General features: G+C 41.3%; 1 protein-coding gene across 16 annotated transcripts in view; it reads left to right on the top strand.

Moving 5' to 3' along the window:
* KALRN (kalirin RhoGEF kinase) overlaps window positions 1-23,507 on the top strand; it is a 693,044-nt gene that overhangs the window by 415,285 nt on the left and 254,252 nt on the right. For all 16 annotated transcript variants that reach the window (XR_013414358.1, XM_015130033.3, XM_028844557.2 and 13 more), the window contains 6 exons: window positions 1,161-1,276; window positions 1,764-1,886; window positions 10,502-10,684; window positions 11,921-12,039; window positions 17,246-17,312; window positions 17,956-18,065. Coding sequence is in view for 15 of the 16 variants with exons in the window: in XM_015130033.3 (XP_014985519.1) it covers window positions 1,161-1,276; window positions 1,764-1,886; window positions 10,502-10,684; window positions 11,921-12,039; window positions 17,246-17,312; window positions 17,956-18,065 (718 nt within the window). In the remaining variant the exon portion in view is untranslated. The remainder of the gene's footprint in view (window positions 1-1,160; window positions 1,277-1,763; window positions 1,887-10,501; window positions 10,685-11,920; window positions 12,040-17,245; window positions 17,313-17,955; window positions 18,066-23,507) is intronic.

Here is a 23,507-nt window from a genome sequence, read left to right as displayed (position 1 = left end):
TGTGCCATCTTCATAAAGCACAGAAACTTGTACTTTATAGTCCCAGTAATGTGAGAGACCAAGGTGACTAACAACTCAGGCTCTGAAGTCAGATCTGGCCTGAATCTGAACTCTGCCCTTTCCTATCTGAACAACCCTGAGCTAGTTACCCTCCCTACACTTTCTCAAAAGCTTTCTCTAAACCTCAGTTTTCTCATCTGTATAATGGAGATAATAATGGTGCATGCATTGTGGGGTATTATGAAAATGAGTGTCTTCCACATACTGAGTATGTGATAAATATTATTCACATGGTTATTATTATATATTTTGTTAATATCTAATATGGCAACAGGAAGCAGGAAGAAGACATAAAATAAATTTTATTGCTTCCAGCATAACATACTATTTAAAACACTTAAGACATCTATCCACGTACCCAGCTACTCCTGAAACAACAGAAAACTTAGGGAAATAGCATGGACTGAATGCCTAACCATGGCCCACTTGCTGTGCTATATGCCTTGTGTAGACACTCTCATTTAACATCACTTTTAGCTTTTCTTATGATCACATCCAAAACAACATGGGCCCAGAGACAACATGAAGACATAATTCCAACACAGCTTCCCTGTGCCCACTATTTAGAAGTGTTTAAATCGAGGCTATGCCGTTAAAGTGCTGTGTGCACAACCTCTTGTGCAGGTCCAAGAACATGGTTCATGATGTGGGTTGTCAAGCCAGTGACACCAGCCCTCATTGCACTATAAATCTCCTGCCTCTCTTCTAATGAGTCCTTAAGAATGACTGAGATTCCTGTCAAGGTCTACCCATGCTCATTGGACTCTTGGGGCCAATTGAATTAGTTGCTTCCTAAGATTTCTTAGAACCAAGGACTAATTTTGCTATAAAGAGAATCGGGGTCATTTGTAAGTCACTGGTGTTATATTCTTGCCACCTTAGTTGATGGAACTCTCATCAATGGGCTCTCCCCCTAGACTCCTCGACCTTGCTCCTTTCTAGGAAATCCTTTCTGTATCCAGCTTTTGCTCCCTTTCTTCTGATGCTGGATTAGTCTCGCGGGGATGCTTGAAATTACAGTCATGGTCACCTGGCACCTGCCATGGGGCTGAAGGGGTTGGTTGGATTGTGCCCATCATATGTATCTCCTCTGCCCACAGCCATCCTGAGTGAGCTCCTGCAGAGGGAGAATCGCGTGCTGCATTTCTGGACCTTGAAGAAGCGGCGGTTAGACCAGTGCCAGCAATATGTGGTGTTCGAGCGCAGCGCTAAGCAGGTTGTCCAAAGCTTTCCCTGGCTCTATCTCAGTTCTGGGGAGCATACAGAGGCCCAATACCAAGGGTTAGTCCAGAAGAGGGCCACAGCAGCAAATTGGGGATGGGAGTGGGGAATAAAGAGGAAAGAAAGCAGGGTGTCACTTGTCAGCAATTCAGCATTTACCAAGCTCTCTGTTTTGAGTTTGGTAACAGGAGATATGAGGAAATGCTAGGTCACCCACTATGCCCCTAATTCATGGATGATATTGGGCCTGGCCTAGAAGAGTCCCCGGTCTACTGGGGGAGACCCTCTCTTTGCTGGTAAGTGTTCCAAATCAGGGGAGGGCTCATTCATAAAAAACAACTCCAGAGCTACATACCAATCAAATTGTGTCAGTGTTTCCTGGGTCCATTAAGTTGTCCCAACAATAACCTTCGTTGTAATATGGCATGTCTTCTACTGACAGCTGCCTTTTGGGGGACTGGATGGGTTGTTTCCTCCCATAGGCGCTTGACTGGATCCAAGAAACAGGTGAATTTTACCTCTCAACACATACCTCCACTGGAGAGACCACAGAGGAGACTCAGGAACTGCTGAAAGAATATGGGGAATTCAGGGTGCCTGCCAAGGTAGGAAACATCCCAGACCCTTCCCCAAATCCACCCAGAACTCTCCATTCTGGCCAATTTCACATTATGGAAGCAAAGACAGCTTCTGTAAGCAAAAATACCTGGCTGCAGTGGCAAGGGGGAAAGTATGTAAATGTCCTAAAGGATTGTCTCTAGAAACCTGAATACCCAAAGAATTGCAGCTGCTGGGTAGAGCAGCTGTATGCAGGAGGTCAACTGCTATATACTGTGCTTCCAGATACTCATCTTCATGCTCCAGGTTCTGGAATCTGCTATATTCTTTCAGACCAAATCAGGGAAAAGGGTGTATTCATGTAAAAATGTTGCCTGTGCATGTGAACACTGCACATATCCACATATTCTTGCAATTTGAGTGGCTTGGGAAGTTCACCTTATTAGAAGGGCCAGTGACTATATGGGTACACAAAACAGGTGAATTTCTCCTTTTCTGAGCTATTTCCATCTGGCCTCAAACCTGCTCATGAGCTAGGCTGGGTCTCTGGGGAGCAAAATGTGCAAGGATGTACATACCAATTCATACCAAGATTGTGGGGAATGCCATAATAGAAGGAAACCTGATTTTCATCTGTTTTCACAGCCAGGATTTGATCTGAGGATACTTGGGTTTGAATGAAAATCTGATCTGTCTCAAGTTCCTCTTTGTAGTGTCCTCATCTCTCACACGGGGCTCCTTGCCACATAGGAGCCATTTTTGGCATCACTTCCACACATAGCAGACGCTCTTCCCAGGTTGAGAGATGCTCTTGTTGGGGTCAAGGTGGGAAACATCCTATCCAGAGATCCCTCTGACACTATAAGGAATGTTCCTCTGGTTTGGTGTGACAAAATTAGGCCCTTAGCCTCATTCCTGAGCTGATATTTCAGAAGTGGTTATCCACTCTATGAATCTTTTCCTATGATCTCTCAACTTTGGGGAGCATCTCCCTGCATCCTTGTGAGCTTTGGGCCTTTTTGCCTAATGCGAAAAGCTGTGAGCACAGATAAGAGACTCATTTCAGTACCAGCAAAAGCAAACAGCACAAAGAAGGTGGCAGATGCACAGACCCCTGTTCAAATCCAAATTAAAATGGCTTGTGAATTAACAAGTTTGGCTCTATCCACCCTTCTCCAAATAGGGTCGATAATGAGCCATTAACAGGATGAATAGTATGAGATCCATTGGTGTTCCTATCTGCATAGGGTGGATCACAGCAGATACCCAGAACTTCATAGGATCAAAATCTTTCCATAATCAAAGTGGAAATGTGAAGAATTATTCGGTCAATCTTATTCATCCTACCTTTGTAACCGTCTTCACATATTTCTCCTCTTTTTCATTCACATAGCTACTACCCTAAGCTGTAGTAGCTTCCTAAAGGGATTGCATGCCTTTGGCCTTTCCTTCCTTCCTTCCAATCCACCCTGCCCTTCATTGCTGTTCATCTTTAAAATGCTACTTGGTCACATAACCACCCAGATCAAGAACTTTATGATTTTCCAATGCCTTTAGGATAATGCTCCACAACTCTACAGCTGTGCCACCCTACCTCCCCGGCTTTATCTTCAATTATTATTTTATGCAGAGTTTATGCTTCAGCGGAATGGATGTATTCTCTTACCCTCTGAGAGATACATCTTATACTTTTTTGTCTATGTGCCTTTTTCATACATTTCTCTGCCTGGAATACCCTTCCCTTCCCTCTAGTTTTTGCTTTTTAAGAGGAACCCCCCCACCCTGCCTTTTCCACTCTAGAGCCTCCTCCTCTATGATCCTTCCCACATACGAGGATATGATCCAGCTCATCCCTGCACTACAGCCCTTGTCCGTATAACCCTTCACCTGGGCCGGGCACGGTGGCTCACGCCTGTAATCCCAGCACTTTGGGAGGCCAAGGTGGGTGGATCACGAGGTCAGGAGATCGAGACCATCCTGGCTAATGTGGAAACCCTGTCTCTACTAAAAATACAAAAAATTAGCTGGGTGTAGTGACAGGTGCCCGTAGTCCCAGCTACTCGGGAGGCTGAGGCAGGAGAATGGTGTGAACCCTGGAGGCAGATCTTGCAGTGAGTCGAGATCAGGCCACTGCACTGCAGCCTGGGCGACAGAGTTGGAGTGCAGTGTTTTGGACTCCGTCTCAAACAAACAAACAAACAAACAAGCCCTTCACCTGGCACAGACCATCTCTCCTCCAGTAATCTATGCAGTGTTATCTCCTATATAAGCCAACAGGATACTTAGAGACGAGAACCACACTATTCATCCTGAGTTCCCTAGGTTACCTGACTACATTTTACACATTCAAAGGGGGCTACAACCATTCAGGAACATAAAGAAAAAAGGAAGTTTGAGTAGATTCAGCCCTTCTTGTTTATATTTAATATGAATCTTCTACTTTGGCTGTCTTTGTTCTCTGTCCCTCCCGACATAACTATCGTGTTCCAAATCTCAGGGTTATTCATATTAGAATATCTACAGGATAACAAACCCAGCTGAGGAGCTTCTGATTAGAGGCAGCAGCCTCCTGCCCCACCCTAGTCCCACTTTCCAGAGGTAAACATCTTCTAATCAGCTGTCTTTGATTATAATCTTTATAACCAAGAAAATGAATTTGAAATGGAAACCAAATTGACCTTTAGCCACAAGAGAATACATATGGTGGCCCTTATGGTTGAATAGGGCAGTGGAGTACATTAAATTTAATAATATTCTGGTCCAAAGGAGCAGACCAAGTAGAAGAAACATTGGATATAGAAAGATACTTTCTATGTAAAAGCTCACAAATGTAAGAATAAAAATGAAATAAAAAGAGTTTGAATGAGGAAAAAAGGAAAACATAATTCTCATGGTGTGATATGCCTATAGACAGTCCATTAAAAGAATAGAAATGGTATTTTCCTATTATGGGTTTCAAAATGTATAAGGGGTCAAGGCACACAGTGATGGGAAAGCTTAGTCATCATGACATTTGGAAGAACTCCATTTCTTCTAAAAGCAAAACTTTTTAAAGATGATTTTGTTTTTCAGTTTTTACAAATTCCATGGTTTTTACTATATTCACAAGGTTGTGCAAACATTGCCACTGTTTAGTTCCAGAACATTTTCATTACCCTAGAAAGAAACCCTATGCCCATTAGCAGTCACTCTGCATTCCTTACTCTCCTTAACCCGTGGCAACTACTCAAAAGTCTCTATGGGTTTGCCTGTTTGGGCATTTCATATAAATGGAATCGTATAATATGAGATCTTCTGTGACTGGCTTACTTCCCCTACCCTAACGCTTTCAGGATTCATCCATGCTATTAGCATGTATCAATCCTTTTTTCCTGTTTATTGCTAAATAGCATGCCATTTCATTGATATACCACTTTTTGTTTACTATTCATCAGTTGATGGACATTTGGGTTGTTTCCAGCTTTTGGCTGTTAGGAATAATGCTGCTAGAAACCTTTATATTCGAGTTTTGGTGTGAACATATGTTTCAGTTCCCTTATGTGCATACCTGGGAGTGGAATGGCTGGGTTATATGGAGTTCTACTATGTTTAACTTTTTGAGGAACTGCTAAACTGTTTTTCAAAGTAGCCATACCATTTTATACTCTCACCAGCAATTTGTGAGGGTTCTGATTTCTCCACATCCTCACCAACACTTGTTATTGTGTCTTTTTATATAGCCATCCTAGAGGGTGTGGAGTGGTATTCATTGTGGGTTTTGATTTGCATTTGCCAATGGCTAATAATGTTAAGAAAATACTTTTTTAAGCTGGTAATTTCATCTCTGAAGATGAAGGAATCCATGAGATAAACTGGACTTAATTCATCTTGACAAAAGAAAATTAAGCAGTAATGAAAGCAACTGGAGCCTTAGCTGAACTAAATTATGTTTTCCTGAGATTCAGATAGCAGAGAAAGGGAACACTGGGGTTGTCAGATGGTACTTTAGACTGAGAGAGGTAGAGTCTAAACAGTTCAGATAAAAGGTAGGCATGATTCTATTTCTGAGACTCTTTTTTTTTTTTAGATGGAGCTTCACTTTAGTCACCCAGGCTGGAGTACAGTGATGTGATCTCTGCTCACTGCAACCTCCACCTCCTGGGTTCAAGTGATTCTTCTGCCTCAGCATCCCAAGTAGCTGAGATTACAGGTGCTTGCCACCAGGTCTAGCTAACCTTTGTATTTTTGGTAGAGACAGGGTTTCACCATGTTGGCCAGGCTGGTCTTGAACTCCTGACCTCAGGTGATCCACCTGCCTTTGCCTCCCAAAGTGCTGGGATTACAGACGTGAACCACTGTGCCTGGTCTTTCTGAGACTCTCAAGTGGAATATAGTTCGCATGTGATGGAAAGTTTTGAAAATTTTGGTTCTTTCATGTACACTAACAACCCTCTGCTGAATGAATCCGAAGATGTATTTCAAGAAACCTATTCACCTGCACAAGGAGCTCAGTAAATTTGTGTCTACAAAAAAATTGATAAGGAATATCAATATTCCTTATTATTATCTAATTATAAGGAATATCAATAATGAAAGGCAAATATGGAAGATTATGAGATTATAAGATTACTATCAAGAAGGCAAAATCTTAAAGTCTTGTAAAATGTGCTGAAGTCAAAAGGGCTTTAAAAAAATTTATTCAGAGTGAGGCTCACTGATTAGAGGAAGATCATAACCAAAGAAAAAAAGAAAGGAAAGGAGGAAAAGAGAGAGTGGGGAGGGAAAGAGAGAGGGAGAGAGAGAAAAAAAATAGAATTACTGACCCCCTCTTTTGAACCCCTGTCTTTTCCAGCAGGTAACTAGAATTCAAAATGGAAAGGCAAAACATAAATTAGGTGACACATGAAGCCCAAGTGAGCTCTCAGGTCTAGATTTCCAGGCCCAGATGAATTATGGTACCCAAAGTTTCCCTTTTAGCCACAAGATCATGTCCATACTTCCGAACCTTTCATTCAAGAACTGCTGCAGTCTGACCCCCATTTTATTAGTTTATATAAGTTACTGTCTTTGGAGGAAAGATTTGAGTTTCAAATGGGCATAGGTTGAACGAGAAAGATACTGTATGGCCGTGTGTGGAAATAAAGAAGATAGAAGCGATGTGTCTGAACCTCCCAGAAATCCAGAAAAAGCTCAGTGACTCAGCCCCATGGGAAGAACAAGAAATGTGGCACAGTGTCACCTCTGGAGATGAAAACTGGAATGTTACCCGAGACCAAGGGTGTCTCAAGCAGCCACATCATCTGGTCATCATCTGAGAGCAGAGGACCAGAATCTGTGTAATGTTCTACCATTTCTATACCACAGCTTCCTTTTTCTTCTTCCTCTCTGCTTTCTGTGATTTCACTTCTACTCTGCAGCCATCATCCAGATCCCTGTCTGTGCAGTTTAAATCCTCAGGGAAACAACCTCAATTGACACGGCATATTTCCAGTCCCCTATTTAGACACAGCTTTTAGGCCAGGACACCTCAGAAGTCACTGGCTGACTCTTGATTGGCTGCCCTCATAAGAAAAGTTTTTACCTCTGATCTCAAAAGCTGTGACCAGGCATTTAGCAGGTCATGTGGTACCACCACAATCACCAATGTATAAGAAACCATTTCAGAATACTCCCAGTGGGGACTGTGGCCATGGTTGGTATCTTAGTGCACTTACCCAATTCATGGGCCAAATTTACCATCTACTTCCTCCCAATAAAAATCTTCAACTCCTGTTGGTCTAGCTTTACTCACCTCCAAACACAAGACTTGCTCATTCATTCATTCAGTCAACATTGATGGTATGCCTACTATTTTCTAGACACTGGAGATATACAAATGAATGAGATGTAATACTTACCTTTTAGGGTTCATGGTCTAATGAAGGAGACATATATGCTAATTACGTGTGATATATGCTAAAATACAAGCATGTATGTGATACTGTGGGAACACTGGGAAGGGCATTGCCCACTTGTTTTTTGGGGAGGACAGGAGAGGAAAAAGGGCATTGCATCGAGAGTGGGGGTGAGTAAGAATCACTTGTCCCAGCTGGAAGGGCATGCGACATTCAACATGGCTGCAGTGTAGGGAATGGAGAGCAGTGGAAACAGGGCTGCTGCGAAGGTAGGTGGAGCCACATGGGGAAGGGTGTGTCTAAACTTCCCTCCACCTACTTCCTAAGGATGCATCTAAAGTCATTTTACTGTCTCTTTGCTCCTCTAGTCCCCACACATACCTAGAATACTCTTGGTCACAAACCATTTGCTTTGCTGACTCTGAATCACAGTTTTGATGCTTTAGGATATAATTTTCTCTGATAGAGCTGCCCTAGTATGGCTACTGCCACCAGCTGGCTGTAAAACCCTTTCTCTTAGGTGTAGTCACTTTACCAAGAGCAGAGAATATGTATTTCCAAGACTTTTCCATTAAAAAAAAAAAAGGTCTCTGTTTTAAGTAAATAGAAAACCAAAGAAAACTCTTTTCAGGAAAAATAAAAAATAAAAAAAATACCCTACATGAAATAAGGTGAAAGTCCTCAGGATGCTTAGACACTGTTGATATATAAATGAATAAGATAATTAAAAAGAGGGATTCAGTAATTCTAGTTTAGATAGAATCGAGTAGATTCTATTTTGAATAGAATCTGCTAATTCTATCTTAACCAATTCCCCCCGTTATTGCTCTGCCTTTTCATGGCTGAGGAGATGTTTCTGCTATCCTCACACCCACCTCCTTTCCCTCACACCAAAGCTCTTGCCCTTTATCTTCCAATACCGGCACCAGCCTACTGTACCGAGATAGGAGAGGCTCCATGTGCTGAGTGAGCTACTGGAGAGCTGGATCCCTGGTCCTTGGTCCCTGGCCATGCGTGCAGCAGGCAGAGCACTCTCAATGCGCCTCTCTGACACCCTCTTTCTCTGGCATTTCTTGGGAGGATTGGTCTCTCATGGGAGGGGCTGTAGATGGGCCTGGAAGGAACAGGTGGGGTGAGGATAGTAGAATAAAGAAAGAAGGGCTCTGTTGTTTTTTCTACTGTTGCTCCAGTTCTGCCTCAGTTTCCCTGTTACCTAGATTGTAGCATGGTTTAAACCTTGGACCTACTTTTCTCCAGTCCAAAAGATAATTTTCCTTCTTAGAATACTATTTAAATGTTCTTTCCTTTCCCTGAGCAATTTTAGAGTTTGAAAATCCAAACTTAAGATTTAAAAAAAGGGCAGCAGTCCACTTGTTGGGTGTCTCTCTCATTCCCATGACTTACCCAGCTTAAGTGCTGCCTCTCCATGAGACCTCCGCTACCCATGCCTGTCCACCTTCATTTTCCCCTTTTAAAATTCCTATAATATTAACTCTACATTCTCCCATTTTGACATTCAATTACATAATGCCCTGAGTTATTTAACTACTCTGTGTGAAATGAAGATTTTTTTTTTCCTTTCGTTTGACCCCCAAGCCCGGCCCTATAGCTCTTTACACAGTACTATGGACCAAGTAGGTATTGAACGAACTCTTGCTAAAAATGAAATTAACCCAGTAAACAGCTGAGTTCCACTTTACCTAGTCCTGTAATAGATGATGGCTTCATTAACCTCTTTCTCCTGCTGTCTAATGGAAACTAAAGACAAGATTCTGGTGGTGACAGGGACAGAGTTAACTCTTAAATCTGCTCATTGTATTTATTTAGATCCTGGCATGTGCCAACTTACATGAGGTTTAGAGCTGGTACAGTAGAGGGGGCAACTAGGAACTAAAGGGCAGAGACAAATAGGCTCGTTTGCTTACTGCTAGTATGAAGTTGGACCAGCCCTAAGCCTTTCTCAGCCTCAGATTTTTTTCATCTGTGGTTCAAAGAGACCTGCATCACTTCCCTCCACCTACTTCCTAAGGATGCATCTGAACTCAAATGGCTTTCAGATACAGTAACACACTGTGTAAATTAGTAAAGCATATTAATATAAGAGATTCTTACATCAATAATAATAATGGCTAATGTTTATTGCTTACTGAGTTCTTACTGTGTTCCACTGTACTAAGCATTCTACATTTATCAACTCATTTAATACACCAACCCTCTGAAGTAGGATCAGCCCTCCATATCTACAGGTATCGCATCCATGGATTCAACCAGCTGTGAACTGAAAATGTTTTTTTCAAATGGATGGTTGTGTCTGCACTGAACATATATAGACTTTTTTGTTCTTGTCATCATTCCCTAAGCCATACAGAATAACAACTATTTACTTAGTATTTACATTGTATTAGGTATTGTAAGTAATTTAGAGATGATTTGAAGTGTTCCTGAGGATGTGGCTAAGTTATAAGCAAAAACTACACCATGTTTTATGAGGAACTTGAGTATCTGGATTTTGGTATCCATGGGGGGCCCTGGAACCAGTTTCCCCCACCCCAGCACTGAGGGATGACTGTAATATTATGATTCCCTTTTTGCAAATGAAGAAACTGAGGCACAGAGGGCTTCAATAACTTGCTTAAGATCTCCCAGTTAGTAGTAACAAAGCTGGGATACATACCCAGGTAGTCAGCTATGAGGTATCTATGGCTGCTTTAAACAGGAAGAGAGGATTTGGGATGAAGGGACAGGAGAATAAATGTAATCCAGTAACTTAAGGCCATCTTTTGGGGCAGCAAACAAAGGAGAAGGTGAAGCTTCTGATTCAGCTGGCTGATAGCTTTGTGGAAAAAGGCCACATTCATGCCACGGAGATAAGGAAATGGGTGACCACGGTGGACAAGCACTACAGAGATTTCTCCCTGAGGATGGGGAAGTACCGGTACTCCCTGGAGAAAGCCCTAGGAGTCAACACAGAGGTAGGCAGGGGTATTGCCCTTTGGGACATCCTCCCTTCTCATTTCCCTGAGCACCACTGCCCTCATCACCATGGAAGAAAAGCATGTTTCCAGAGCAGTTCTTCTGAGCTGTTGACCCCTAGAGCACCTGCCTCGTGTGGCTTTTCTAGTGGGGAGTGCTGGGTGGATATTGCTGATCCTTTAACCTCCAGTCCCCTGTGATGAGTACTCTATACATTACAAAATCAACTGGACAGTAGTGGGGCCTATTGCTACAGAACAGAGTTTTTCTCTGTATAGACTTTGAGAACGAAAAGCTTTATCTTAACTTCATAAGTACCATCTTCCACCCAATTATGTTAATCGGCAAATGATTAGAGTGCCCAGTATATATAATAGTGCTCTTTCAAGAATAAGGGGTGCAATTTGTACAAGGATTATTTGACATTTCAACAGAACAGAGGTACAATTTGCCATGAACCAGGGAAGATGAACTTTTAATCTCTTCTTTATACTAGGGGTTAGTAACCTGTGAATTAAGAGCTTAATACAGCCTGGCAATTTAATCCTAGGATGTCTAATTCTTAAATCTTCAAATAGGCTCATGATCTGAAGCAGAGCAGCCTGGAGAGTGAAGTGGCCAAACCACCTAAAGTTGAGAGAGTTAATGTCTCCCCCAGGCTTTAATCTGTGAGTTTTTATCTAGGAAGTTCCATCATATATAAATACCAAATGGTGGTTAAAATTAGTAGGGATGAGCAATGAGAAAGTTCAGTTATTGTTCTGTTATTTAGCTTTCTGTTTCCAAGGGAAATTGCTTGTTTAAATAAATATATTTGGTTTGATTATTTTCTTTTGACAAATGAAAGATGTTTTATATCTTTATGTGTTTTTGTTTCACATCTATTTTAAATGGTTAAGAATCAGTCGTAGACCAATTTATGAATGTGTTTAGATTTAATTAGGACCAAAGGCCTTGGGGAAATAGACACATAATTATCAAATGTGTTTATTGTTTTTTCTTACTGTGGATATTTACCCTAAACATTTGACCTGAACATTTTATTTCTCTCTTATTTGAAAACACAATAATGATCCCATGAAGAACAGTGCTTCTGGGTATGAGTCTGTAAGATCCCTCATGTTTTTATCCTTCTCCATTATATCCTTTTTCCCCCTTTTACCACCTCCCTCAACTCGATTGAGTTGCTTTCCCAAAGCATCACAAGGTGACCTTTGTGATCCCTCCATGTGCAGGATAATAAGGACCTGGAGCTGGATATTATCCCAGCAAGCCTTTCGGATCGGGAGGTCAAGCTGCGGGACGCCAACCACGAAGTCAATGAAGAGAAGCGGAAGTCAGCCCGGAAGAAAGAGTACGTGTTGGCTTCCGCCGCGCTAGCTGGCTCGCCATGACTGTGGTGGGCTTTCACCGCCACTTGTCCCTTTGGATAGCTTAATATGTCCTCGTGGCCACCTACAGGGATTGGGATGGACAGACATAACGTTTGCATTGAGAATATGAGTTCCCTCTGAAGGCTTTGAAGTCTCTCCCGTCTGTCCTTCACCTGAATTATCTTCATTTATTAGCAACTTCCTAGACAAAACCTTCCTCATAGATCATCACATTGTACTTCACAATGTCAAAACTCAACATGGAACAAATCAAATATTTTTTTCATCTCCTCCAAATTTTATTCTCCTTTCTGATTTTCTTTTTTTAACATTTTTAATTTTTTTTTATTTTTTGGGACAGAGTCTCCCAGTGTCACCCAGGCTGGAATGCAGTGGCATGATCTCAGCTCACTGCAATCTCCACCTCCTGGGTTCAAGCAATTCTCCTGCCTCAGCCTCCCAAGTAGCTGGGATTACAGGTGTGCACCACCATGCCTAGCTAATTTTTGTATTTTGAATAGAAACAGCGTTTCACCATGTTGGCCAGGCTGGTCTCAGACTCCTGACCTCAAGTGATCTGCCCACCTCAGCCACCCAAAGTGCTGGGATTATAGGCATGAGCCACCGTGCCCAGCCTCTCTCTTCTGATTTTCTAATTGCCATCAGTAGTGTCACTAATCTTCTAGTTTTTTCTAGATTATTTGCAAAAACTTCCCACAGTTTTCCTGCTGCTGGTCCCTGCCCAATTCACCTGCACAGCGATGCCAGGTTTACCTTTCTGGAGTACATTTTATTATTGCTAATACCAATACTCTCCTGCCACCAGCACCTACACTTTTTATGTCCTAAACATTACATAAAGTGCCTTTACACACATTTTCTCTTTGTATCTTTCTATCAGTTCTCTCAGGCAGCTAAGATTACTCCCATTTTACATATAATAAGACCTAGAAAAGTCAAGTAACTTTCCCCAAACCACACAGATGGTGAGCAATGAAGCCAGAATTTAATCTAGCTTTGACTCTTCAACATTCTTTGATTTCTTTACATTATGTCTGTCACCAGCTTCAAATTGTAAATGGTTTGCTACAACCCCCAGAATAATGATAAAAATCCTCAAGGTACTATCCTTTGGTCTCATCTAAGTCAATTTTACTTCAAAATACTTTCTAGTTCAGATCACACCCTTCAGTCAGATCATTTTCACTGACTCCTCTCAGGTCTAAGAATAAATTGTATATAATTGAGAATGCTCTGCTAGCCGGGCGCAGTGGCTCACATCTGTAATCCTACCACTTTGGGAGGCCGAGGCAGTCGGATCACCTGAGGTCAGGAGTTTGAGACCGGCCTGGCCAACATGGTGAAACCCTGTCTCTACTAAAAATACAAAAATTAGCCGGACGTGGTAGCACACGCCTGTAATCCCAGCTACTTGGGAGGCTGAGGCAGGAGAATTGCTTGAGCCTGGGAGGCAGAGATTGCGCCACTGCACTCCAGCCTGGCGGACAGAGCAAAACTATGTCTCAAAAAAAAAAAAAAAAAAAAAAAAAAAAAAAAAAAAAGAGATAGAGAGAGAATGCTCTCCTTTCTCTTTGTTATTTTCCCTTTCATTTCCCTTCCTTTTTTTCCTGTTTGGTTTTATTTTGCTCTCTGTAAGTCTTATTGATTCTTTAAAATCCAGCTCATATCCTATGCCTCTATAAATCCTTTATCTACAACCCCCACTGTCATTGGCCCATCCGTTTATGAACTCCTTTACTTCTTTTCTGTACCAATTCCCATTTTACTTATTCAACCAATTCCTAAGCTAGATTGTATGCTCCGTGACAATAAGAAGTATTTTATACTCTCTTGTATGAATCAAGGGACTAGAGAATAATGAAGATAATGTAATTATTGATCAAGAAAAGCTTATAGTCAGGCAGGGCACAGTGGCTCATGCCTGTAACTTTGGGAGGCTGAGGTGGGCAGATCACCTGAAGCCAGGAGTTCGACACCAGCCTGGCCAACATGGCAGAAACCTGTCTTTGCTAAAAAAAAAAAAAAAAAAAAAAAAAAAAAAGTAATACAAAACTTAACCAGGCATGGTGGTGTGCACCTGTAATCCCAGCTACTTAGGAGGCTAAGACATGAGAATCCCTTGAACCCAGGAGGCAGAGGTTACCACAAGCCAAAATTGCTCCATTGCACTCCAGCCTGGGTGACAGAGCAAGACTCCATCTCAAAATAAAAAAGGAAGGAAAAGAAAATCTTATGGAACATAATTGGATATAGAAATTAAAACCTTGAGGGAAGGGCAGGACGTTATTTAAAATCGCAAAACAAATAAGGACTGTAACGTCGATTTCTTTACTTGAAGTTCAGGGATACACCATTGGGCCAGAAGAAAATAAGGCATGCTTTAGGAGGCATTCCAGTATCAGATGGTCCCTGCCCTGACTTGATCTAGGATTCAGATTTCAAAAGGAAGAAAAAGATGCTTGGAAATTGGTCCAGTGAGTGACCCGTAGATGTTAGAATGTAAAGCTGCCACCTAAGTTTACTCCTAGGTCAGCAATAGCCCACGAGGAGATGAGGCAGAGGAAAATAGGCAAGAAGAGAGTAGAGGTTGCTGAGATTCCAACATTTTGGAAGAATCTGAAGTAGCTTAGGTTTTCATAAATTGAATTCTGTTTTCTCAGAATAAGAATGAATAGGGACCAGAATTCATTTAGCAAGCTGGAACCAACTTATCACTAGATTCCTGCTTTGCTCCCTAAGTATCTCAGCACCACTTTCAGAAATGTCCTGACTCCAGGTAGGCAAAACACATTTTTCTTCTTTGGTTGTTTGGTAGGGAGTTGTCTACCAACATTTCACTCTAATCAAGAATTACAGGGCATTGGACAGGGTAAGCAATGAACCGTGCCCATCTCATAAACCATTTCTTGACACTAATTCCTTTATGCTGGGGTTACAAAGTAACACATATCCAGAGATTTCTGGAGGAGTTTATGAAGAATATTTTGACACTCTGTTTGGGAATTACTAGAAAAAAAATAGTATGTCCTAAAATTAAGAAGCCCTATGTAGTTTATTTTATCAAGATGACGTAGGACCACAGGTTCCTTGGAGCTGAAGAAACTAAAGCTGCTCTATGAAGTCAGAGCTTGTTCATATGGGGAGTGGATTTGTTTGTTAGGACTGCTGTAACCAAGTACCACAAGTTGGGTTGTTTGAAGAGCAGAATTGTATTGTCTCACGGCTCTGGGGGCTAGAAGCCTAAAATCAAGGTGTCAGCAGGGTTGATTCCTTCTGAGGGCAGTGAGGGGAGGGTCTGTTCCAGGCCTCTCTCCTTGATAGCTTGTAGATGGCTGTTTCCGTGCTCATGTGACATAATCCCAGAATATATGCCTGTGTGAAAAATTCCTCATTTTATAAGGACATCAGTCGTTAGATCCAGGGGCCACTCTACTCCACTACTACAGTGATACTGTTTCCAAATAAGACCAAAATCTGAGGTATTGGAGGTTAAGGCTTCAGCATATGAATTTCAGGGGGGTCATAATTCAGCCCATATCTGGGAGGGGGATGAGGGGACTACACCTGGCCAGATCTTCCTCCTTGGTTCCTTCTGTGACAACAAATAGGCAGAAGAGATTAAAGGATGGGTGGAAAATAAAACAAAATGGGGTGGTGATAGCAGAGCTAAATTGTGAAGAAAGACAGGTAAAACTGCAGGAAGCAGATGGGAACAAAAGAACAATTCTAGAAAACCTAAGGCAGTAAAATCAAAGGCAAGTTTTCAAAGCCTGTCAGTTTATTTTCCTTCTGATCTCCCTTCTGTCCTAATTTCATAGCAATCTACAGCTCATTTAATCATGGAATGTTTCCTGAGCACCTACCATGCACTCGGCATGTTGCTTACGTGATCTTGTTTAATACTTGCAGCAATTCTGTGTGATCAGCTATTTTATAAGTAAGGAGACGAGACCTGGAGAGGCAAGTCCTACCTCTGGTTGTAATTCAGTTCCTATCTGTCTGACTCCAAAGCTTATGCACTTTTTACTCTACCAATAGAGTTAAAATCAAAGAACAGAAAAATATAGAATATACCACAACGAGGCCATGTATCATAAGTTTAACAATTGCCTAAGCACGTTGTATTATTTAGAGGCCCAGGGAGGAGGAGAACCCTCTCTTTAAAGATACATAACACACACTTCTCTTTGTGGGGGACTGAGAAGCAGTCATTTATTACTGATTTGTACTGTGCTTATGGTTGCATGTTCAGTTTTCTATACATCCGTTGATGCTGTAAACAAGTCCCATTGGAAATGTATTGAACAAATAGCTAAAAGGATAATCTAGATCAGAGGTCAGCAAACATAGACCAAATCTGACCTGCCAACTATTTGATATAGTCTATGAACTAAAAATTACCTTTTATAGTTTTAAATAGTTGGAAGAATTATCAAAAGAAGAAGAATGTTTTATAACGTGTGAAAATTAGATAAAATTCAACTTTTAGTGTCCATAAATGATTTTATTGGAACACAGCCACACTTACTTTTTTTTTTTTTTAACACATTGTCTATGGCTCCTTTCACATGACAACAGCAAGGTTGAGTGGTTGTGACAGAGACCGAATTGTCCACAGAGATTTATTATCTGACTCTTTATAGAAAAATTGCTAACCCCTGATCTCGGTGTATTGGATATCTTTTCTGGACTTTGAAACCTGGTTTGTTATGGTACCAAGAACTGCTTTGGTATACATCTACAAACTCTACTGAACAGAAATCATTCTGGGAGCTGTAAGCGAAATGTGGAAAACTGAGATTCAAGCTATCTAGTTGGTGAGACAGAATATATGAACAGTCCTGCCTGCCTGTACTCACATGAATATCACCACAGAATCACAAGTATTAGTAGTAGGACTGGGGTGGAAAAGAGAAAGAATATGGACCTAGCTGAGCACAAACCTGCTAAAGGGATGCAGGGCCAATGGTCAGGAAGGATCACAAGTATCATAGGAAGATACCTGTAGGAAAGGGAAGGAATTTTGAAGAAAGGAAAAGACCTGTTGATGAAGTAGAAAAATAGGACATTTAAGAATGTCATACATGCCGGGGTGGGGAAATGAAGTTTGAAGGAGGAGAGACATTATATCTATAACCAACTAAAAGCCCATTTGTTTCCTTCTAGATTTATTATGGCTGAACTACTCCAGACAGAGAAGGCTTATGTAAGGGATTTACATGAGTGCTTAGAGGTGAGTCTTCCAGTAGTCCGTTCACAGCTATATCGGAAAAATGACATCCTTGCCAGCATCAAGTCCTCAATTGGAATTTGGTGCTGTTGGTCTTCTCCCAGAGAGTAATGAATTAAAAAGCCAGCCAGAGGAAATCTTTCTCCTAAAGTCAACAATAATTGCAGAGAGTTTAAAGTACTTTTGAAAAGAAAGTTTAAACTTTTCTCAGACTGGAGCTAGACCCAGGAAAAAGAAGTGTATAAGGCACTTCAGTTCAAAATAAAACCATGACACAGTCAGTGAACTTAAATTGGGTCTGAAAATCTGCATCCTGACCCCCCATACTCAAATTTACACACATTTCATAAATAACAAGAGACTGTGGAGTTTGTGTTCTTGCTAAAGTTCAGGATAATGAAATATTCAGGTTTTATTTATTTCTCTTATGTTTACTTAACACATCACTTTTTTTGCTAAAGTTCAGGATAATGAAATATTCAGGTTTTATTTATTTCTCTTATGTTTACTTAACACATCACTTTTTAAACTCTACATGCATTTACAGTTTGAGTCTTGCCCCACAAGTTTGAGTGCCTGTTTATTTTGTCTGTATTTTATATGGCATGCCAGGCTTGCCAGTGATGAAACTGTTACTGTCTTACAGACCTACCTGTGGGAAATGACCAGTGGTGTGGAGGAGATCCCCCCTGGGATCCTCAATAAAGAGCATATCATCTTTGGCAACATCCAAGAGATCTACGATTTCCATAACAAGTAGGTTTGTGGAGGGTCTTAGAGGTGCACACTTAGGCCGTAAAAACCGGACAACAGGGTTCCCAAGAAGTGGATCAAAGGCAATTGGTGAATCTTATCTGGTCAGTTTTCTAAGGCAGTTGCTGTCAGACTTCTTTCTTACTCACTCCCCTTTCTCTGTAATTGTCGAAAAGTCCTAGTGGAGACTGAAGTCACGTATTCAGCTGTGCTCCTCCCCATCTCTCCTCAACATTCTCATTTATTGAGCCAGAATGAATACCAGGCTTTGAAGAAATAAAAGTAGCTTCTCCTCATTAAATCTTGTGGGAAATCCTGACATTAGAATTCATCTGCAGCTAACCATTCCACCTTGTGGTCTTTGGGTTTTGAATTCCATTGAAGTTTTCTGTCAATCTAAATATTTCCTCCATCCTCATTTTATCTCACATTTCTAGTTTAGAGGGAAGGACATCAACTGATACTCTGTTTTGTTGGAATAAGTAGAATCGTAGGGCCCTGAAATTTCACAAGTCATTGTTTCCAACTTGATTGAAGAATCTTTCCCACAGCATACAAAACAATATGCTCCATGGTTAACAGAGGATCAGCAAAAAAATTGGCATGATTAGTTACACAACCAACCAGTAGAAATAACTGTGTTTCCAAAATACAAATAGAGAGAATCTCAAGGCACAAAGAGGAACATTGGCATAAAGTCTTAGAGCTCTCAGGACCCTGCTGCAGAGCAGTGCTACGTCAGGCTAGCCGAGGCATTTACTGAGTTGTGTAGGCTTGCTGGAGATAGAGGGGCCATGTGTACAGGTGTAGCAGCCACCCTGAGGCAAGACTCCAGAACAGCACTGTCCCATGGAGCCTTCTGCAATGATGGAAATGTTCTATATCTGCAGTGTCCAATATGCAGATATGGTGGCTAATGAACACATGAAATGTGGCTAGTGCTACTAAGGAACTGAATTTTCAATTTTATTTAATTTTAATAGATTTAGATTTAAATAGACCACAAGTAGCAAGTGGCTGCCATATTCGATGTCTCAGCTCCAGAATAGCCCTGTGCTAAGAATAACCAAGAGGCAAGCAAGATTGGGTGTAAAATGATCCTGGGCTGTAATAGGTCCAGATAAGGGGGGGAGATCACTCCTCTCTCATCACCTCCTGGTTATTAATTCCTGGTATGTCATCAGATGGGATCACTTTAAAGGAACATAATGTGTGTAGCTCCCATGACATGCAAACCTTGTCAGATTATTAAAGCAATAAGCTCTAGGGAGAAAAATAACCGTTTGACTTTCTGGAATATGTGATAAAAGTTCCCAGTCTTTTGTTTTTTAATCATAAATTTTAACACTATCCATTAGGTTTGTCTGGAAATTTCCAGATATAGGAATATCATGTCCTCATGCTTATCATTGATAAGATCCCAATAAAACTATTTGACCATTGATCCCAAATTCCATCATCTGAGCCCAGCTCAGTATCATCCCATCTCCCTCAGGATATCTGAGAAGACATTGGACTGGCAAACGGTAAGTCATGTTACCTTACTTTTCTGACTTATGGTCTCTGGGATTTAGTTAACAAGTCTCACTTTCCCCATGTTCTTAGCAAATTGACTAACTATGGAAGCCTAGAGATCACAGCACGCACTTCCTGGGAGCCCTACATTTGCCAATCATTTGATAAGGGGAATGAATATACATTTCCAAATTGACCACGTGTAACAAAATAGCTAACATAATCATGCCTCTCATTCTATCATGATATCACTGCTAAGCCATGGTAAACAGTTTTGTAGTTTTCTAAATAGCTGAAAATCTACCTACCAGTTACAATACATAGTTCTAAGAAATCCTTTTAAAAAATCAAATTAAACCATAGAGAATCTCGCATGCTATAAATTGAGGAAGAAATCCAACTATCAAGAAAACAGCTACCCAGCACATATTATCGAGTTAGAACATTACGAAGAAAGAAAAAGAAAATAACAACTAGCCGCTCAACAACCAGAAGAGATGTCACAAAAATTAAGTTCTTGTCTTTTCCTAGAAGCATCTTTCTATCCTCCCTAACAACCACTTTACCTCTTGATCATATTGTTTGTAAGCCCACAGCAATTTAGAAACAGCAAATAAGAATCAAGAACGTGAGTGAGTAGTGGGATACCAGCAGCTGTCTAAAGAAGACAAACTGCAAAAACAATAGGCAATAGACGCCCCCCCCCAAAAAAAAAAAACTCATGATGGTCAAGGGCTACTCAGCATTGGTGCAAACCATTCTATATCCCACTATAGAGCCCAATACAGTCACTGTGTTACAGCATAGCATACTTAGCATTAGTGGTAACCCTGAGTCATGAATATGTTCTGCACTAAAGGCAAATAACTGTAGTGCATTTAGAAAGCTATTGACCAAAAATAAATTAATGGTTTAAATTATCCATAATTTAAGGAAACATCTAAGAAAATCAAGCTTCATATTAATTTCCTACAGGATCTGTGGGCTGTCTTTACTGTACTCATAATATATGCTTTCTACTTGTGTCATACAAATTTTGATTAATGAGGAAAACATAACACCTCTAAAATCTCTAATAAATAAGAGATAAAATGGCAGTTAGCCAACTTAGAAAATGCAGGAATTGTAAACTCTAAAGGACAGCTTAGAGGGGAGAACATCTTTCACTGCGTAATCAGGTACCTGGCACATAAGTAAACATTGAGTAAATATTTGTTTGGTAGGTGAATGCATGGATGAACAAATTAAAAATAAAATTAATATTTGCAGACTTGTGGCTAATACCATTCAAGTCATAATTTAATCTTTTGTTTGTAAAAGTCTCAAGACAGAGCAAACCATTAGGTATGAATTTTTACCCCATCATTCCAAGCACCATCTGGAAGAGCAAAATAACTTAATTTCTACATGAAGGAGTTTCTTGGAAGCTTCTTACTGGGTGGACCATACAGTTGTCCTAATACTTATTTATCCTTCAGAAATACTTCTCTGAAGTTGTCACTTCTCAATATGAAAAAAACTCAAAGGGTGCTTTTTAACCCCGATTGTTTGTATTATCCCAAAGTTGCAATTAAGCACTGTCTAACAGAAACATGCACCTCTCATTTCTAGTGCATAGCTCAGGTTATCTGCCTGTAATTCGGAAAGAGCCTATGGAAGGGAGAGCAGGAGGAAAGGATATTGGGAGATTGAGAGATTGAGAGAGAAAGGGATTGAGATTGACACGACCTTGCTAACTTAATTAGCTAAGTCACTAGAAAATTAGCACCTAGACCAAGGGTTATGTGGTGAATACATATCTTAGCTAGATAGTATTGATCTGTCTAAATGGTGTCACTTTGAAAAATTGCAACCGAATTAGTTCTCTCTCTTGCTCTGTGTGTGTGTGTGTGTGTGTGTGTGTGTGTGTGTGTGTGATCTGTCTCAAGGACCTTTGTCTTTATAGGTATTGAATGGGGAAATTCCCCAGCACCAAAACTTCTTTAAAGAACAATTTAATATGTAGAATTTAATACCTGCAAACAGTGGCTTTAACACAAACTAGAGATTGAAGTAGAATGATGCTTCGTTTTGCCCTCCACTCTCCCCATTTTGCACTACATCTCTTTCCTACAGAAATAACTATACAGATCATGAAATTTACTTATCTACACAAGACTTAGACCTATTTTGATTGCATTTTGTTAGCATTTCTGGAGCACTCAGACAGGAGAATATATTCCATTAGTAGATCCCCAGACAGTAATGATTTTATTAATGCAGTCTTCCCATTTTGCCTAGCATACAACTTGTAATTCAAGAAAATAATTTGTTTTCAGCTTGCTGATTATTAGATTTCCAACTTTGGTGTGGACAGCTTTTTCTTTAAAATGCTCATCACCTTCTGTTAAATCTGAACTTCTTCCTTTTCAGTTTTTTGGAGATAGGGTCATATGTGAGTCTGAGCAATAACATTTTAATAAAATCTCTACTCCCAGGGCTCAGAGGGTCCTCTCAACCATCAAGTGCAACCCTCTCCATGTACAGACAAAGAGACAGGCCCAGAGGAGCCGTGTGTGCCCCTCCCCTTTCCTTAAAGGTCAGGTGTTAGATTCCAGGGCTTGGTCTCCCATTTCAGCACTCCCTCCCCTTCTCTCACTCCCTAGACCACCATTGGTGGCTGTCACATCTGGCTGGTTTAATTCATAGTTAACCAGCTTCCATGTGGATCTTAGAATTTGATGAATATTTCTACCCCTTTCTCCCAGAGCTATGTCATTCTTGTGCCACACCCATCCAACAATTACCTGAAATAAATCAGTTTTCAGCAAGGTCTAGATTTTCAAATCAGGGACCAACCACCAAGGTTGGATGTCCCTTCTGCACACTCCCTCCCTCTAGGCTTGGCTGGAAGCTATTAGATTTGGCCTTGGCCACCAGCCACTGCCCTTCCAGCCTGGTGTTCCCTTCCCTGCAGGAGCAGGACCAGAGATGTGTGAGGTTGAGCTGGGAGCACTGGCCAGGCCAGGGTCAGCCAGGAGCAGTGAGGGGTGAGCAGCAGGGGTAAAATCGAGGCTGGGGAATTTAGGGAGGGGCACCTCAATGAGCAAGTGAACCACAGCCACATTTTGTTCATCTTCCCAGAGTTCCTCCTTTGGGCCAAAGGTGTGCTAGACTGAAGATGAAGCTGGTACTCTGTGATCAAACCCAGCATCTGCCCTCTGAGTTCTGAGAATGACATACCTGTCTGTGATAAGGGTGGAGGTGGGCACAAGTGGAGCACAAAGAAAATAGCCTCAGTTGGAGAGTAGGAAAGGCCTCATGGAGAAGGGGGCATTTGAGATATAATTTAAGAAAGGGGTGAGATTTTTACAGGCAGGGATGGCTTCCTTGATGATGGAATAAAGTTTGAACAACAGCCCTGCAAGGGCGAAAAGTGGTGAAGTCTAGCAGGGAGGTTGAGAGGCAATAGGGGGTTTGGGAGTGGGGCACCATCCTGGGTCATGGAAAGCAGAGAGAGGTCCCACTGTCACACTCTCAGGTAGGCTGGGTCTTATCACAGCCATGTCTGTAAGACTGAGGGAAGAGAAAGGAGAGGTGGTGGGCAGGGATAGTGCAAGTCAGAAATGTGGGGAGAGAAAAAAGGAAAGGAGGAGAGAGAGCTAGGTGGATAGAGCATAAGTGAGAAAACTGTAAAGTGGGCAGATAATAAGGAGAAAGGAAGAGATAGAGAAGGAGGGAAGCAGGGGAGCAGGAGGGAGACAATGACAGGGGGAGGGTGGATAGGTAGGTGGGGTGGGTAGTCAGGCAGGTAGGTTGGTAGGTAGACCCATCTAGGGAAAGAGGCTCTAGGGGAAGGGGAGGGGATGAGGAGAAGGAGAGCAAGGGAAAGAGATGGATAAAGACCTAGACCTTCCCAGAGCTACCATCCTGTTGCAGAAGAATGAGCAA

The sequence above is a fragment of the Macaca mulatta genome, chromosome 2 (assembly GCF_049350105.2).
Source record: "Macaca mulatta isolate MMU2019108-1 chromosome 2, T2T-MMU8v2.0, whole genome shotgun sequence".
Taxonomy (NCBI): Eukaryota; Metazoa; Chordata; class Mammalia; order Primates; family Cercopithecidae; genus Macaca; species Macaca mulatta.
This window is presented reverse-complemented; position numbering and strand designations above follow the sequence as displayed.